Here is a 17037-nt window from a genome sequence, read left to right as displayed (position 1 = left end):
TAAGATGATGCTATGTAGCTGAATATAGTGACACATACTCTGATTCCAATAATGTAGAGGCTAAGGCAGAATGATTAACTTACAGTCAACTTCAGCTGCCTAGTGAGTTTTCAGGTAGCCTGTATTATAAATAAAAACGAGTGAAAAGGCTGGGCATGGTGGCACACATTTATTATCTTAGCAGTCAGGAGAATCACCCCAAGTTTGAGGCTAGTTTGATCTACATGAGTCCCAGGACTGTCCAGCTAATTTGGCTCTCTCTACATGTGTAATCTAATGGAAATTGCATGGAATCTGAGAATAATAACTTCTGAAATGAATGAACACAACATTACCATCTCTGCTCTTTTGTTATGTTTGAAATGCCTGAAGCATGGGACTATGTTAACTATTAAATTTCAGAATAAACACTTATTAATTTATTATATATAAGTACACTGTATCTGTCATCAGACACAACAGAAAAGGGCATCAGATCTCATGACAGATGATTGTGAGTCCCCATGTAGTTGCTAGAATTTGAACTCAGGACCTCTGGAAGAGCAGCAGTCAATGCTCTTAACCACTGAGCCACAGCCCGAGATCAGTTTTTAAAAGAGCTTTTTATCACATTCTCTTCTGGAGTTTTAAGTGCTCAGTATCTATCTGCCAGGGTGAAGGAAAACACACACACACACACACACACACACACACACACACACACACACCTGCCATTTTGTAGGGTTTCCCTTACATTCCAGCTTTAGTGGTACCTTGGAGAGAACACAATGATTCTTTCTCATTCTGACTTAGGCTAACAAGCATCTTCCCAAGACATAAACCTCAATAGGGCATCAGGCATCATGCCATTCTTACTGAACGGTGAAGGCCATGAGAGATTTGTCTCCATGCATTTAGAGTCTCAGCTATGCTTCATTATTTGATTCAGTCTTTATAGAAAGTCCAACCAGTCATTTCTTCATACAAAGAATACCAAAGCAGCTGTGGCCAGTGTTACATAACTGGTAAGTTGTCTTGACAAGATTCTGCTCCTAAGCTGCTTTCTGGAAGTTGAATTTGGCTATATTGGGAACAGATGATGATACACACCTTCCTTGGCATCCAGTTCTTATTCTCCCATGTCTTGTTCTTTAGCTGTTAAAAACTGGATTTGGGGGTGGGGGCACTCAGCAAGATGGCCCAGTGAGTAAAGGCACTTGCCATTTAAGCCTGGGGACCTGAGTTTGATTCCTAAAGAGAATTAACTCCACATAGTTGTTCTCTAACCTCCATTTGTCATCATGATGCACGTACAGATACAACAACAATAGCAATATTAAATTATTTTAAGAATTACTCCTTCATATGTAATGTTTGCTATTAGAGAAAAGAATGGTGAAATGTAAGTGTAACTATTTTGTTAGATTTTTTTTTTTTTTTTTGTATTTCTAATTAATTTAGGAAAAACTCTTTACATCTGGAAGTGTACCTTGAAAAAGACTGTTAGTCACCTTTCATGCTGAGGCCACCAGACTCAGACTTCTGTTTTCCCTAGACCTATTTAGACATGTCTGCCCTATTATACTGGTTCTCATTCATCAAACCATCACTTGCCTGTCCCCTCAATTTAATCAATAAGTCTACTCCCATTATTCTCCTAAAATGAAATCTATGGACACTATAGTATATCTAGATTCATAATTTTAGGGTCAATAGTCTATGTAAAACATGGAAAAGGAATTTACAATAAAAAGTACTAGTTCTTAGGCATAGCTATTTTAGAAGATAGCAATGAAAAATACAGGGTTTAGAGTACCACAGTAGTAGAACACAGTCTAGTTCTCTTGCCTCTGTAGTAGAGTTACAAATGTGTGCTACAACATAGTCTTAGTCTGTGTTCTCCTGCTATGAAGAGATACCCGATCACAGCAATTCCCATAAAAGAAAGCATCTAATCGGGGCTTGCTTATAGCTTTCAACCTTTAGTCCATTATCAGCACGACAGCAATCAGGGGAACATGGTGCTGGAGAGGGTCTATAGATATAGATCCAAAGGCAGGAAGAGAGCCACTGACCCTGGCTCAGGCTTTTGACACCTCAAAGCTCACCTATGTTGACATACTTCCTCTTAAAAGGCCACACCTTTCAAATAGTGTTGCTTTCTGGTGACTAAAAATTCAAATATGGGGGCCATTCTCACTCAAGTCATAACAACATCCAACTCAACAGACTATCTGCTATTTTATCTTGTAGAATGTTGGCTATGGAATGGTGTGTGAACAACGGAAAGGGATGTGATAACTCCTGAATACTTAGAAGCTTTGCTGTCTTCATGCTTATGAACTATCTGTTCTTTTTCCTGATATAACGTGTTGCAGTTTGTGGTTGCTTTTCTTTTCTGATATGAGTACAAACTCTTTATTGGTTGGTATTCATTGGTTTTGTCCTTTTGTGGGTCTCACACCAGTTATGGTAACTTCATTAGTAGTTTGCTCTAAATTGATACAGTGATGTGTATTGATAGAATTCAGTTGCTCTGTATTCTTTAAATGTGGTCTCTTGTTTCTAACAGGTCTCAATGGAGGCTATCAAGATGAGTTGGTAGACCACCGTCTGACAGAAAGGGAATGGGCTGATGAATGGAAACATCTTGATCATGTAAGAACCGCAGTATATTTCATTTTCCCAAGCCCATTTCACTTTTAAATCTTCATGCTTTGTTTCACGTTTTCTGTTTGTTTGTTTTTGTAGTTTGTGGGTTTGCTGTGTGGGTAGTTTGTGCAGTGTGTGTCTCTGAGTGCTCGTATCCATACTTACACCGTGACATGAATGTGGAGATTAAGATAGATACTCATCTTGCTTGACAGGAAGCACCCTTACCCACTGAAGCAATTTCTCTCTCTCTCTCTCTCTCTCTCTCTCTCTCACACACACACACACACACACACACACACACACACACACACTTCTGTTTTTTTACTTTCTATTCAGGCATGTATCACTGCATCTAGCTCCTAATCCTTCATTTTTGATTTTTCAAGACAGGCCTTTTCTGTGTAGCTTTAGAAGCTCTTGATGCTTAAGTACTACCAGTAGTTCTTGGGTGCTTGAAGTGAACATGACTTTTTAACAGAAGTTGTTTTAGTGAGGGGCCCTTTTTTTCCTTCTTCCGATTGTTTATCCATCCTTGATTTTAGTGTTTTTTGTTTATGTTTCTCATCTCATCTCTGCTTCCCTGTCTCTCTGTTTTAGGCCCTGAATTGCATTATGGAAATGGTAGAGAAAACGAGGCGCTCCATGGCAGTTCTGAGGCGCTGTCAGGAATCTGATCGTGAAGAACTTAACTATTGGAAAAGGCGATTTAATGAAAACACGGAGTTGAGGAAAACTGGGACTGAGTTGGTCTCTAGGCAGCACAGCCCTGGGAGTACAGATCCTCTCAGCAACGGTAAATAGAGAGAGGGAATATAAAAAAAGCAGCAACTTCCATTCCGCCTAAATTGAGTTTTATGTTTTTGTTTGTTCTGTGGTTTGGTTTGGTTTTTGAGACTCTTTACTACATAACTTAAGCTGGACTCAGTTAATGTTGGGTTTGTGTGGGGTATGTGAGTGTGTAGATAAGAGGACAACTTAGAGTCAGTAATCTTCACACATTGTGTGTTCATATTCTTACCTGCTGTCTATCAACTATCCTTCCCATAATTCCTTTTATAAGGTTTGTTCAAGCTGTTCACAGGCTCAGGGAAGCAAGCTTACCTGTTTCTAAAGAACATACATAGAGAGATGCAGAACACAAGGTCTGGGGAAAGGAGCACAGGGTTTCTCTGGACCTGCCACACTCAAGAATTGCACAGTTGTGCTAACCAGCTTTCTGGATTCTGTACCTTATGACTATATCATTGCAGTTGAATTACAGTGGACTGGGTAGGGAAAACAAGGGTGGCCTGTGTACATTGGTGGGTTTTGCTATTCTGCAGAATTTCTTCTCTAGGCAATGAGGCAGGAACCCCCACCGTGTGTGTGTGTGTGTGTGTGTGTGTGTGTGTGTGTGTGTGTGTGTGTGTGTGTAAAATCACAGAAGCATACATTAAAACAGTTTTGATATTGTTGGGTTTGGTTTTCAAGATGTTTCTCACTCCATAGCCCAGGCTGATGCAAACATCAGCCCTGCATCTGCTTAGATTACAGCATGAACAGCCATCCACAGCAAATCCTATGGTTTTTGTTATGTCCAGTTCCAGTATAGAAAGCTTTGTTAGTGGTTGGGCACAGGCTAGTGCTTTTGTAGTCTGCCTTGAGGAGGAGAAATTTAGGCTCCAATGGACAAGATTGTTAGTTGCCAGAAACAATAGATGACACCTGAACTTTGGTGACCGGGTGTTCCCTAATGGTGAGCATTTGCCGGGCTGAGCAGTGGCCTGGCTTCAGTCCATCAGTACAAAGATCAGTAAGAGAGAAAGAAGAGAGTACTGACTATGTCATATCACCACTAGGTACTTTGATGGTTATGTTCACCATATTCCTTCTTGAAGATATTTACCTCACTTTGCTTTCTTTCCCCAGTTACCCTCCATTGCTTAGAAACTATATCCAAAGGTCAGCTTAGACAAAACTATGTTATTCATGTTGAAGCAGCATAAATGAACAGGATACATTCAGGAAGCCAGAGCTATCCCCCAAAATGTTCCATCACTTTCACCAGAAGCAGAAAAAATGTCCTATCCAAAAGGCACAGCTGAATGACAGGCCATCTGTGATCACACTCTTTCTCCACCCACCCACTTAAAGCTCCCAAATGTTCATCAAGGAGAATGAATTTCTTATTTCAGTGCTAGCATTTTCCATGCAGGACAGCTGTTAGTTTCAAAAATTTAGACGGAATGCCAGCATTAATAATGTGTGTCCTATCCTAAATAGACTCTCCTCATTGACAGGCATGGCTTTTGAGCCAGCTATTAGTTGTACTGTCTTATGTGAGATAATCTAGTATATGAAGAACCAAACAACTTACACACAGACACAAAACTTTGATTAAAATTTTCAGAACCAGTCGAGGCTAATTATCAAGTAATTCTTACAAATCTGAATCCTTGCAAATAGTCTCTGCAGCAGCACAGAGATCCTTGTCTAAGTTCAGCATCTACAGTTACATATATGCCATCCATGAGTGTGTGTGTCCAACTGAGGTGGCAGAGTGCAGGCTGACAGCACTCACTAAAACACACTGTGTACTGTCTCTGCTTCACACAAAGCACCCTTAACTTGAGGGTCTATCTGGGATGACCATTTTGTCTAGTGTACCTGGACAGTTCTTATTTGTTTCTATGACCTGTTACCCACACCTCACTTTCAAAATGAAGACAATTTGCATGATAAATTCTAGTTATTGTAGGTTTCGTGCTTCATGGATCCAATGGTTCCTATTAAAATTTTGAGAAAATTACCAACATGTCTGATTTAAATTGTGATAGATTAATTGGCACAGTGTTTACTTAAGATGCACTGAGCCCTGGGTTTAATCTCTAGCTCTAAATAAACTGGATATGGTCTTAGTCCACACCTGGGATTCCAGCATTTGGTAGGCAGAGACAAGAGTTTCAGAAGTTCAGTGTTAGCCTGGGCTTCGTGAGAACCTATGTGAAAGGAAGGGGAGGGAAAGAAGGGAAAACTTGGTAGGGTAGGAGCTAAAGAAATGCTTCAGTGACGTAGAGGTGCATGCCTTTAATCCCAGCACCCAGGAGGCAAAGACAGGCAGATACCTGTGAGTTGGAGGACAGGGTGATCTACATAGTTAATTTCCAGGACAGCTGTTACACAGAGGAAAAATAAAATCCTGGACAGGACTCTGAGTGGCTCACAACCACTTATAACTTCAGGATATATGTGCTAAATATACTTGTGGTCAGAGGAAAACTTGATCTGCCAGTCTCTGCTTCCTTCATGAGGAATTAAAAGCATGTACTACCATGCCCAGTTAAATGCTATTTTATAAGTAATTGTAGTATGTAAATGTCATGCAAAAGCACTTTGGAAGCTGAGGCAGGACGATTTTTAGTTTGAAGCCTCCCCCCTGAATTGTAACATACTGAGACTTTATCCCCAGTCCCTCCAAAAAACCAGATCAAAGATAATATTGCAGAAATGCTTTCTTCTTTCCAGTTTTAAGAAAGTTTCCCCAGTTTTTTGTTTTGACATTTTTAGTCTGAATTTATTGGCACAACCCTATAATCCCAGCTACTCAAGAGGCAAAATCCAGAGGATGAGCTCAAGGCTTACCCGAGCTGCAAAATTCAAGGACAGCTTGAACAACATTGGCACACTGTCTAAAAGTGACGAGTGACGGGAGCCAGGGGAGATTTCTAGCCAAGATACACTGAATTCATGTCTGTGATATCCCTATTTTATGTGGCCCACTGGTGGAGCACTTACTTATCAAGAATAGGAGCCTGGGTTTGATTCTTAACACCATAAAAAAATGTTAAATTCATATAATTAGATATAAAGTTCAGTATACTGTTTTATAATTATTCTGAATGTTTTATATCAAGCAAGCATACTTATTTGGATCTAGGCAGTAAAAGAAGTTTGATGAAAACTTCTTGTATCTTAATTTAAAATCGTGTGTTGGAGCTAGGGATCATTGTTGAGTATTGCCTAGCATATATGAGATCTTGGGTTTTGAATACTGATTAAAGCAGCTTCTGACACCTTGCTCTTTTATTTCTCTTGGGTAGATTCTCAGCGGGAATTCACCAGTAGGCCAGCAACAGGATATGTGCCTGTGGAGTTTTGGAAGAAAACAGGTGTGTATCTGTCTCCAGGAAGTCTGTCTTTACTTACTAGTTAATGCAAGCTGGGCATTTATATACTAGGGAAAAGTTTGTAACTAGCCTTTCAACTGTCCATAATGTCCTCCTCATGGAACTGTTGGCTTCTCCTGCTGGACCCTGGCTGATTACCTCTCCAGGGCCGAACTGCATGTTTGATCCTTGGCACATCAGGAGTTTGGAATGGTCCCCTCCAGGTTTCTTATAGCCTTCTACTGGTTTCCATTGAACTATGCAGTGCCTAGCTCTTCATTTTAACAGAAGTTGAATTTATTCCTGCGTGGTTTCCTGGCTAATATCATAATGTGTTCACCCTGCCACCACATTTGCTTAATTCTGTTTTGTTTTAATTTTTTTTGTGTTTGGATACCACAGTGTAGAGAAACGGAGGGTATCTGCAGTCTCAGTTCTTGATTTCTACCTTTTAAAACCCATCTCTTGTTTGCTGCTTTGAACACCAAGCTAGCTCTTACAATGAATTCTCTTTCCACTTCTGTCTTCCTATGGAATATGCTTCAAAGCATACTTCCACATACTGCCTGCGCCCTGCCATTGTGAGCTGGTAGATGCCAACTTGTTGTTGGGCCAACTAGGTCTAAGTCCTCAATTTGCTACAGTGTTCTCTGTGACCTTAGACAATCTCTAGTAAGACAGCTATCCAAACTATGATTTTGGTTTGATTTGATTTTAGCCTTAGTCTCATGTTTCCTTGTGGACTTATAGATGTTTTATAGTCACATTCTCTTTTGGCTAAAACCCTTGTCATATGGAGTGTCTTCAGCCAAGCAAGGTGGATCAGGGAGGAAGGGTGGGATCTGGACCAAGCAGTCCATGTTTTTCCAAGTTCCCCGTTGTTGGTTGCACCTGTCCAAGCACTTCAGCCATCTCACATCCATGCTTTCTTTTTGTGCCCATTCCATGGCCACAGCTGCCATTGTCCCATACCCACACACCCAGACCACCCTGGCTGCTCAGCCCCCAAGTACCTGTTTTACAAATTCAGAGACTTTTCTCTCAACTGAGTCACACCCATTTTTCCACCTGTTTTCTTTCTCATTGTATACCATTCTAGAAGTTCACATTTCCTTTAGAAAATAAAATATTAAAAACACCTTTTGATCCTCTTGCTCTTGTAGAGTTGGCAGCCTTTGTCATTGAAAGTCTTGTCTCATTTTGGCATAAGGCATCTAAGCCATTGGGGTACTTGATCCCTACAGAAGGATGGATGGTGTCTGCTTACTGATGTCTTCCCAGCTTTACCACAGCATATGCTTCCATGTCTGTACCTAGCATTTGCGTGGCTGCTTTAGGAATAATGTATGGGAAGGCTTCACGACATTCACCCCTGCATCTCTTGTTTAACGCTTTTTCCTTAGCAGTACTGTGGTTGGCTAGTTGAGTGTGCTGGCACATGCCTACAGATAATCTCACTGCTTGGGAAGCAGAATAGGATTGTGACAAATTTGAGACTAGCCCAGGCTGTATAGTGAAAACCTATCAAACCCTACCTCTTCTGCCCCACTTCCCACTCCCACCCCCTAATGCTGTGGATTGGAAGGGAAAAGATTTCTCTGCCAGTTGATTTTACTGTTGCTTTCTTCCAGAAGAAGCTGTGAATAAGGTGAAAATTCAGGCCATGTCAGAGGTACAAAAGGCTGTAGCTGAGGCAGAGCAAAAAGCCTTTGAAGTGATTGCAACTGAAAGAGCCCGAATGGAGCAAACCATAGCGGATGTCAAACGGCAAGCTGCAGAAGATGCTTTTCTGGTCATCAATGAGCAAGAAGAGTCCACAGAGGTCAGAGCTACACTGGGCTATAGGCTGGGCTGGGTGGCTGAAGGGGAGCAAGCCCACTGCTTGCCACTGAGGTACTGGGTAGAAAGAGTCTACTCTTGAATTAGATGATGGGATTTTTAGCCATTACCAGGAGACTTTTTTCTTACTTGAAGATAATACTAAAACCATTCTTTTGTATTCATAACAGTGTATCGCACATACATACACACACATTTTTAGCTTCCATGAAGTAGAATTTGTCCCATCGTGTGATGATGACCAGCAGTGATAGAGTAGGCTCACTGTGTGCAGATGTAGATACCCAGCAATAGATGTAGTGGTCTCACTGTGTGCAAGTAGATACCTGGATGTGTATGTATACTTTCTTTCTAGTCCTCACAGTAATCTCATTGGGTAGATGTTGGTTCTAAATTTACAAACAGGGCAGATAATGTAGACCGCCCTATACCCTACCCAGGGCCCAGGATCCAATACAGAGTTCATATGACTGGGTACACATAGGAGAAGGCAGGTAGATAATAAAGAAAGAAGGATGTTAGAGAACCAATCATATCTCTTTGTGTACGTGCAAGTACGCATGCACACTCGCGCACACACACACACTACTGGGGATTACTTAGGGCCTTGGATACATTTGACAAGTGTGTTGCTTTTTAACTGCATCACAGTCTTTTAATTTTGAGTCAGGGCCTCACTAAGTTGATAAATCTTTCTCTAGAGGAGCTGGAACTGAAGGGGCATGTATTAAGCCTTAGCACTAGTATATTTGAATTCAACAAACGTTTTTCAGGTGGTAGTGATGGTTGTTGTTGTTTGTTTGTTTGTTTGTTTGTTTGAGACAGGGTCCCTTTGTTTATCCCTGACTTTGTTTATCTGGAACTTGTTATGTAAATTAGGCTGACCTCAAACTAAGAGCTTTCTGCCTCCCAAGTGCTGGTATCGATCAAAGTTGTACACCACTACACCCTAACTCCCAGCTTGTAACCTTTTTGAGACAGGGTGTTTATATATATTGCCCAGTCTGGCCTGGTGCTGTGAATCCAGGTTGGTCTGGAAACTAAAGGCAATCAATCCTGAGTGCAGAGATTGCAGATGTGTACCACTGTACTAACCTTCTTATTTTAGTCATTTTTTTTTTTTTTAGGCTTAGGACATAAGGAATAAGACTGTAGGAGCTGTAATTTTAAGCAACAAACTAAGTAGCCAGCGTGAGATTTTGGCAAATTTGTATTTCAAAAGGAAGAATATACAGCCTAAAGTTTTGTTGAGTTTGCATTGGACCAGCAATGCTGATTCTCTTACATTTCATCAGAAAAGTCCTTCTTGCAGTTTCTCCATTTCATAAGTTGTGTAACATGGAAGAAGCACGCCACTCCCACCTCGTCTGCACACTGGCTTTGCATTATTAAGGAATCCGTTCTCTATGGGATGTTTAGCTGCCTTGTCCTATTGGCCTGGTAGCTTTTAGGGAGATAAACTGAGTTTACAGTATGGTACTGTTCAGTTCATAAGGGCTTTTCTGTGATGTGTAACCAACAGCAGCTTTTATGTCTGCAACAAAACCCTAGATCCAGGCTGCTTCCTTGCCTGTGAGATAGAGGGACAAGAGTCTCTTATCACCTTGTCTCTCCCACAAGGCACATTCTGTCTCCATCTCCAGTTTTCTGACAAACACAATAAACTAGCAATTAACAATGAAGAGGAAAGTTTTCCTCCTGTGGTCCAGAGCTGTCCAGAGGTCTACTTGGAACCTGAGGCTGTTTTTAAGCCACAGGTAATTCTGATACAGATCATATAGCTGGGAGCCTCTGCTTAACAAAAAAAGATTCTAGGGCTGGAGAGGTAGCTCAGTGATTAAGAGCACTGACTACTCTTCCAGAGGTCCTGAGTTGAATTCCCAACAACCACATGGTGGCTCACAACCATCTATAATGAGATCTGATGTCCTCTTCTGGTGTGTCTGATGACAGCTACGGTGTACTTATATGTAATAAATAATCTTTTTAAAAAAGAAAATTCTAGAATCACAGTTCTGACCTCAGAAGGTTCATAACCTTTGCACACTAACCACAGAACACTACTGACCTATGTCTATATCTCAGGTTTTGAGGAATGCTAGTTTGAAGTGTTACTAGACGATAAACATTTTGCCTTTTTTTATTTGGAGCAAGGGGTTGTTCTAGAGATAGTCTTGTAGGCTGGCCTTGAATTCACTGTAAGGCCAAGGCTTACCTTGAGCTCCCAACTCACTTGCTGCCATCTCTAAATGCAGGAATTAATGGCAGCAAGGACGGAAATGTTGGTGGCTTGGTGCTGTGACCGAGTTCTCAGGTACCCTTACAGACACCTGGAGGCAGCCTATATAGGTAGATCCTGGCTTCTTCCTCACAAGTAGCATCATTTTGCTGAGGTGTTGCTCATCGGTGGCCCATCAGACTCACAGTGTTTTGCCTGAAGATGTGTAAATGTAGCATAATTATATCCATTCTCTAGTTCTGTCCTCTGAGGCTGGTAGTGTTGGAAAGATTTACTGTCCCTATAGTAACATTTCTCAAGAAGCATGGGTTAGAAGAGATCTATAGCTTGTTCTGATGTACTTTGAAGTAAATCTATATGTAGATTATTTGGGCCTCAAAAAATCTACTTCTCAAGCTTTTTGAATATCCAGCCCTTTGATATTCTAGCCTTAGCACATATGCCTCAGTTTTCCCATCTTAACAATGCTGGGAAGGAGCCAATAAGCCTGTTTTATACACTGATCAAGCATCCTGAGTTCAAAAGGAAGGCTGTCTTCCCAAGCAGGCTTTGAGATGGGCCTCTGCCATTGTAGTGTTCCTTGTGGGTGAAAGGCTAGTTATTTTGTTGTTCATAGTTTCACCATGCTACAACATTACCAGTGGGTCTTGGGTGTCTTCAGGTATAGATTCACATATCACTAGTATTAATGCTGAGGCTACACGGGGCTGGCATTTTTTTATGTTATCTTTGCTCCCAGCCACCTGGGGGAGAGGTAAGTTTTATATTTAATGACTGTATGCTGTTTTCATGGCTGCTCCTTGAGCCTGCATGAAACTTCTTGGTTTTACATTCTGTGTTATAATTACTATTTATAGGTGCCATTTCTGCTAAGCCTCAGGATTGTTTACCCCACTCATAATAAATGTAACAAGTAGTAAGAAAACACTCAAGAGTCCAGGTCAGGGACTCCGGGGCTGAGTGGCCTTGAGAACAGACTACAGTCTCTTCTCAGCCCATCTGCTCTGTGACATAAGAATGAGGTCAAAGGAGGCAGCAGCATGGTCACCCCTCTTCATCGTCCTGCTTCCCTGGACAGTAACTTTGGAGAAAAGTCTTTTTCTATATTCCTTTAAAAGTCTTAAAAGATCAAATATTGTCAATATAAACAGTGAAGATGGCTCCTCCTTTGGGAGCTATAGAAAATGTTTGTTAAAGCTCATATATGGATATATGCTCTTCAGAAGGTAGTTGTGGGACCTTGGTCCAGGTGACACATACCTGTGATCCTGGCATTTGGGAGGGAGAAGCAGGAGGATCAAGAGTAAAAGGTCATCCTCAGAGACTTAACCCACAGGCCTGTAGCTCCACAGCCCTTGCTGTACTATGCAGATGACAAGTGACAGTGGCAAGCCTGCCTTTCAAGAAGTCAGCAGCCACTAACCGATGCCTGTGTCTTGCAGAACTGCTGGAACTGTGGCCGGAAAGCCAGCGAGACGTGCAGTGGCTGCAATATTGCTCGCTACTGTGGTTCCTTCTGCCAGCATAAGGACTGGGAGCGGCACCACCGCCTTTGTGGCCAGAGTCTACATGGCCACAGTCCCCACAGCCAGAGCCGGCCACTGCTCCCTGGAGGGCGGGGCTCAGCCAGGTCTGCTGACTGCAGTGTGCCCAGCCCAGCCCTGGACAAGACCTCAGCTACCACCTCACGGTCCTCAACACCTGCCTCTGTGACAGCCATTGATGCCAACGGGCTCTGAGCTACAGACTCCACTTTCCCTGAAGATCCCTCCACATGGCAGAATGCTTGCACCAATCAGCTGGCTGTTAGAACAAATAGCTGTTGGGTCATCAGCAAGAAAGGAAGTGGCAGGAAGCATCCAAGAGGCACTCCACAGCTCTGGGATTTGCCACGTGTCCTTGGAAGAACTAATTCTCTGCACACAGGAAGTAGCTTGAGCTGCTTCCTTCATGGCTTTCCTGAGGTTACTCTTCCAGCTAAGCTGGCATAACCAGCCCCTTCTCAGTGTGTACACCAGCTCCCTCTGACTCATTATGTCAGCAGATTGTCAGTAGTGTTCCAGCAGGCACCAGTGTCCAGCCCACACTGTCCATAGTCGAGGCCTGAAGGCTGGTAGCAGGCTTAGGAGGCGGCCCTTCCTTTCCCTGCCTTCAAACAGTTCCTTGAGCCTCATATTCACCCTCAGGTGACACTGATTGGCCTAAAAGAGACTTGGGTAGCACAAAAGCAGTACTCGGACTCCTCCCTGAGCCACTCAGAGCTGTTAAGATGCTCAGAAATGCAAGAAAGAAGTCACTGTTTCAGTAAAATCTCCAGTAATGATAAAAAATTAAATTAGTCTTCCCAAGCATCATGGATCATTTTGGACAAGATTTTCCAACCTGGCTGTCTTCGTTAGTTTGGAACCCACCCTCCCCAACTCCAGTGTTTCTCTTGATTTTGCTTGTGCTAAAAATAATCTCCATCGCATGGATTGGTCTGAGAGAGGATAAAACCATTGTGTTAGTCTTCTCTGAGCATGTTGGCCAAACTAAAATGTTCAATGGATCCTTGGAAATGCAAAACCCTCTGCCACTGCTTGACTGTTTAAAACAGTCACCTTGTTCTATGTGTCCTTTTCTCTCTTGGACTATGCATGTCTGGATCCTTGGGGGTGTCTCCTGCTCATAGGTTCTGCTTGGCACCTGTTTAAGCAGTGCTTCTGACCCTGATGGGATTATTCGCACCTGGTTTTGACACCACCTCATGGGTGTATTTATAAGGTGGACATTCTTGGCATCCTTTTTCTGTGCTATGTGTTTGATAGTGTCCCTCACAGCTCAGAGTTTATGAACAATGGGAACCGTTTTTGAAGATCCTGACCTGTTTTTCTTCCCATCTTCAGGAACTTTTCCAGTTACCTGATTCTCCAAATAAAAATTGGAGACATTGATCCATTAGTCATTACTGGACCCTATTGATCAAGCCAAGTACTGCTCACATCTTTTTCCTTGCCATCTGGTTTGTTAGTTGCCAGCACCTTGCCGTGGCCACTCAATATATTCCAGCATCCTTTTGCCCAGTGCAGTCAATTGGGATAAGTTATTGCCTTTGATCCTGTTTGCTTTTAAAAGCTGTGGTCACTTTTTGTACAGTGACCAAGTCAGAATGCTAGCCCTTACCCCATAAAAGTATGGATGTATTGTCATTGAACACAGTTCTGGCTGACTTAACAATACTGAGTCCCTATCTTACTGGAACAAGGGTTTTCAGACTTAGAAACTTAGACAACTTAGACCTTTAAAATCATGTTATTGTAGCATAGAATACCCAAGACCTACTGCTTGCCAGACAGCCTAGTACAGCCTGGCCTCCCTGGTCCCATCCAGTAAGTCTAGTATCCCAGCCACTGTGGACAACTTTGTTTTACTAGGTAGAGTTATTAGTACCAGCACTTGTCCATACTCTCAGACACAAAACTGTCAAGAAGATCACAGGATTCTGTGAATCTCAGAATGTCTCCTGGGTCAGTTATTAGTAAATTAGATGAACACCTTTTAAGTGTTAAAATCTTTTTGCCACATAACTACCCCAGATTGCTGGAATAAAGAGCTAGAACCAGTACACTAGTACTTACCAGGTCAGAGATAAGTTTGTGCAGCAAAGGTTTGGGATACAAAATCTAGCCTACCTTTGTGGGCTACATGGTCGGCCTGACAGATTCCAAGTTTCTGTAGTGCTGTTGGGGACCACTTGGCTTCTGTGTCCTGCCCCAGGTTTGTTTACAGACCAGACAGTACCTTACACTATATAGTTCAGCTCTCAGACTTGTCACTGTTCTTGCTTCTGGTCAGCATGACTCTCAAATGGCATCTGCTTAGGACTTGCTTTCCAGATGTAAGGAGTTCCTTTCCACAGTTCTCCAAATCCTCCCTAGGCAGAGGTTGGAGTTACAAGTGAGTCCTGGTTCCCCACTTTATTTCTAGTCTGCTTATATGACCTACTACCATTAGACTTCGAGTGAGCATAAAGCTTCTCTTTATGCTCAGAAGTCTTGACCACAAAAATGGTCAGGGCTTGGTCATCCTGTACCAAGTGAGGGATAAAACTGCAGAAACTAGACATCAGAAGTAGCCAAACTGGGAGCTGTGTATGCACCGTTCTTCACTCCAGCGAATGGTAAAAACTTGTTGAAGCTAGGTTGTGACTGGCTTATTTGGTAGCGTGGTTAGCATGGATTTGATTTGATTGCCAGCATGACCTAAACCAGCCGTGGTGGTGCATTCCTATAATCCTAAAACTTGGGAGGTGGAAGCAGAAAGACCAGAAGTTTAAGATTATCTATAGCTGCTTAGCAAGTTTGAAGCCAGCCAGAGTTACATGAGACCTATCCCACAAAAAGTCTGCAGCTCCTTCACATTGGCTTGTGCAGGGAGGTGGTGGTGAGGACACAGGCTGAATGGCTTTTTTCCTGAGGTATAAAGTTATGTGCTGCCATGAATCTGCATGGAACAACCTGTCTGCCCACCTGAGGTCTGTCCAGGCGTTGGTTTTCAATCTTGTGTAACATGGACGGACTCCTTTACCCATTTGATTCCCAGGAAGTGCTTCTTCACATCTTGATGTCAGCTTTACCATTTTTAGCTTCCAAAGCGGAAGTATACATCTCATTCATATTCTCGTCACCTTCTCATAGAGAGTGGTTCTGGAGACGATCTCAGCAGGTGTGTGAGGCCTCAGCTTAACTGCAAGTGTGTGTTAGTGGGTCTCCCTGGAGCATAAGGAATGAGCAGATGGCCTTCGTTCTGGAAACTACAGACAGGATTGTGGGTTGAATAAACCTTTACAAATAGGACACATCTTGGAGGCTTACTTCAGAACTGGACTGGAACCAAGGTCTAGCCAGTGTACTTTGATGAATGTTAGCTATTTGCAGAGAACTGGGTGGTGGCATGTTTGAACCAAATGTGAAAAAAGCCAGAAGGAACGCTGTTGGAAGATTCTTGATCCAGCAGCTGCTTAACAGAGCCTGGCCACTCAAGTATATTCCTTTAAAGCCAAAATGCTGACTACCTGCTTCTGCCTCATGTTGACACCCATTTCCAAAGATGATGGAGCAAGTGTGAGCCAGGAGGAAGCTGAGCCCAAGAGGTGGTACTTCCTACTCAGACCCTGTCTTGTCAGGCCTCCAGCTGCCCAGTGTAAACTGTCAATGCTTAAACCAAAAAGGGCATATGCAGCTGGTGTCTGTCAGGGACAATCCAGTCCCTGGCTTGTAGTTGCCTAGAAGAAGCTACAACAATTCAGTGAATAGTTAAAGTGCTGTTTGATATAAGGCCTTCGTTCCACTCCTGTGGCTTTCCAAGTTCCTGATGAGGCTACAAAGGCTCCATCCATACAGAAAACCAATAATGTAAATAAAAGCCAATCCTGCAAGCATGGTTTGCAGAGGCGGGTGATGAATGTGAAGCCACCCGCGGGATGCATTTGAGTCTGGTTTTTCTGTGCTTTGTCATTGACTCAGTAGGAACTTTTGTTACTCAACTCTGTGCATAACTTATTTAATGTACTGTATAAATGAACCAAAACTGTTAAATATGTATTTAGTTTGTTCTACTTAAAGTAGTTAATAAAAATGCTATATTCCTTTTCTGACTCAAGCTGGACTAGACCTGGGGAAGATGGTACAATGGTGAAGTGCAAATGGCCTGCCTCAGGCTTTGGGGTTGTCATGTGGACAGTCTCCCCCTCCCCCAAGGTCTTTGAAGGACTCTAAGCATCCTTGCTATGGCCAAAAGATCATGGGATGGGAGGTAAGGACAGGAAGGAGGTCGACTGCTAAGGAGATATTAACACAGAAGTCCTAGAGTGCTTGCAGTTGGACCCCTCCGTGATGACAGCCACCTTCATCAGGTGACAGCAATAACAGCAATAGCCTTGTTTCCTCGCACTCTGCTTCATTGAGCCATCTCTTAGTAATAACATCCAGCCACAGAATGGAGATGAGTATTTTTTTCCCAAGTAACTGCTATTTTCTTACAAGATTTTAACATTAACAAACTTGGACTTGTGAGATTTTTATGTCCTTTGGCACTAAATCTTAATTTCACTGATGTTGAAGGTTTGTAATTTAAGGCAGTATTTTTCTTCCAAGCTTCATTCAGCTTCATTTTCTAGTATCCAGTGCCCTCTGGAGGACA

The 17037-nt window shown here is 42.5% G+C and overlaps 1 protein-coding gene across 3 annotated transcripts in view; it reads left to right on the top strand.

The window, feature by feature from the left end:
- The window catches only part of CBFA2T2 (CBFA2/RUNX1 partner transcriptional co-repressor 2), an 89524-nt gene extending 73113 nt beyond the window's left edge, over positions 1–16411 (top strand). For 2 of the 3 annotated variants that reach the window (XM_080924966.1, XM_080924968.1), the window contains 5 exons: positions 2552–2637; positions 3232–3427; positions 6714–6782; positions 8411–8601; positions 12300–16411. In XM_080924966.1, coding sequence (XP_080781092.1) covers positions 2552–2637; positions 3232–3427; positions 6714–6782; positions 8411–8601; positions 12300–12596 — 839 coding nt within the window. In that variant the 3' untranslated portion in view covers positions 12597–16411. The remainder of the gene's footprint in view (positions 1–2551; positions 2638–3231; positions 3428–6713; positions 6783–8410; positions 8602–12299) is intronic. The other variant, XM_080924967.1, reaches the window with a different exon arrangement.
- The last annotated feature ends 626 nt before the right edge of the window (positions 16412–17037 follow it).

This window comes from Micromys minutus (genome assembly GCF_963924665.1).
Source record: "Micromys minutus genome assembly, chromosome: 11".
In the NCBI taxonomy this organism is placed as follows: Eukaryota; Metazoa; Chordata; class Mammalia; order Rodentia; family Muridae; genus Micromys; species Micromys minutus.
The sequence above is the reverse complement of the archived record's forward strand: the minus strand, read 5'-3'. Positions and strand labels throughout refer to the sequence as shown.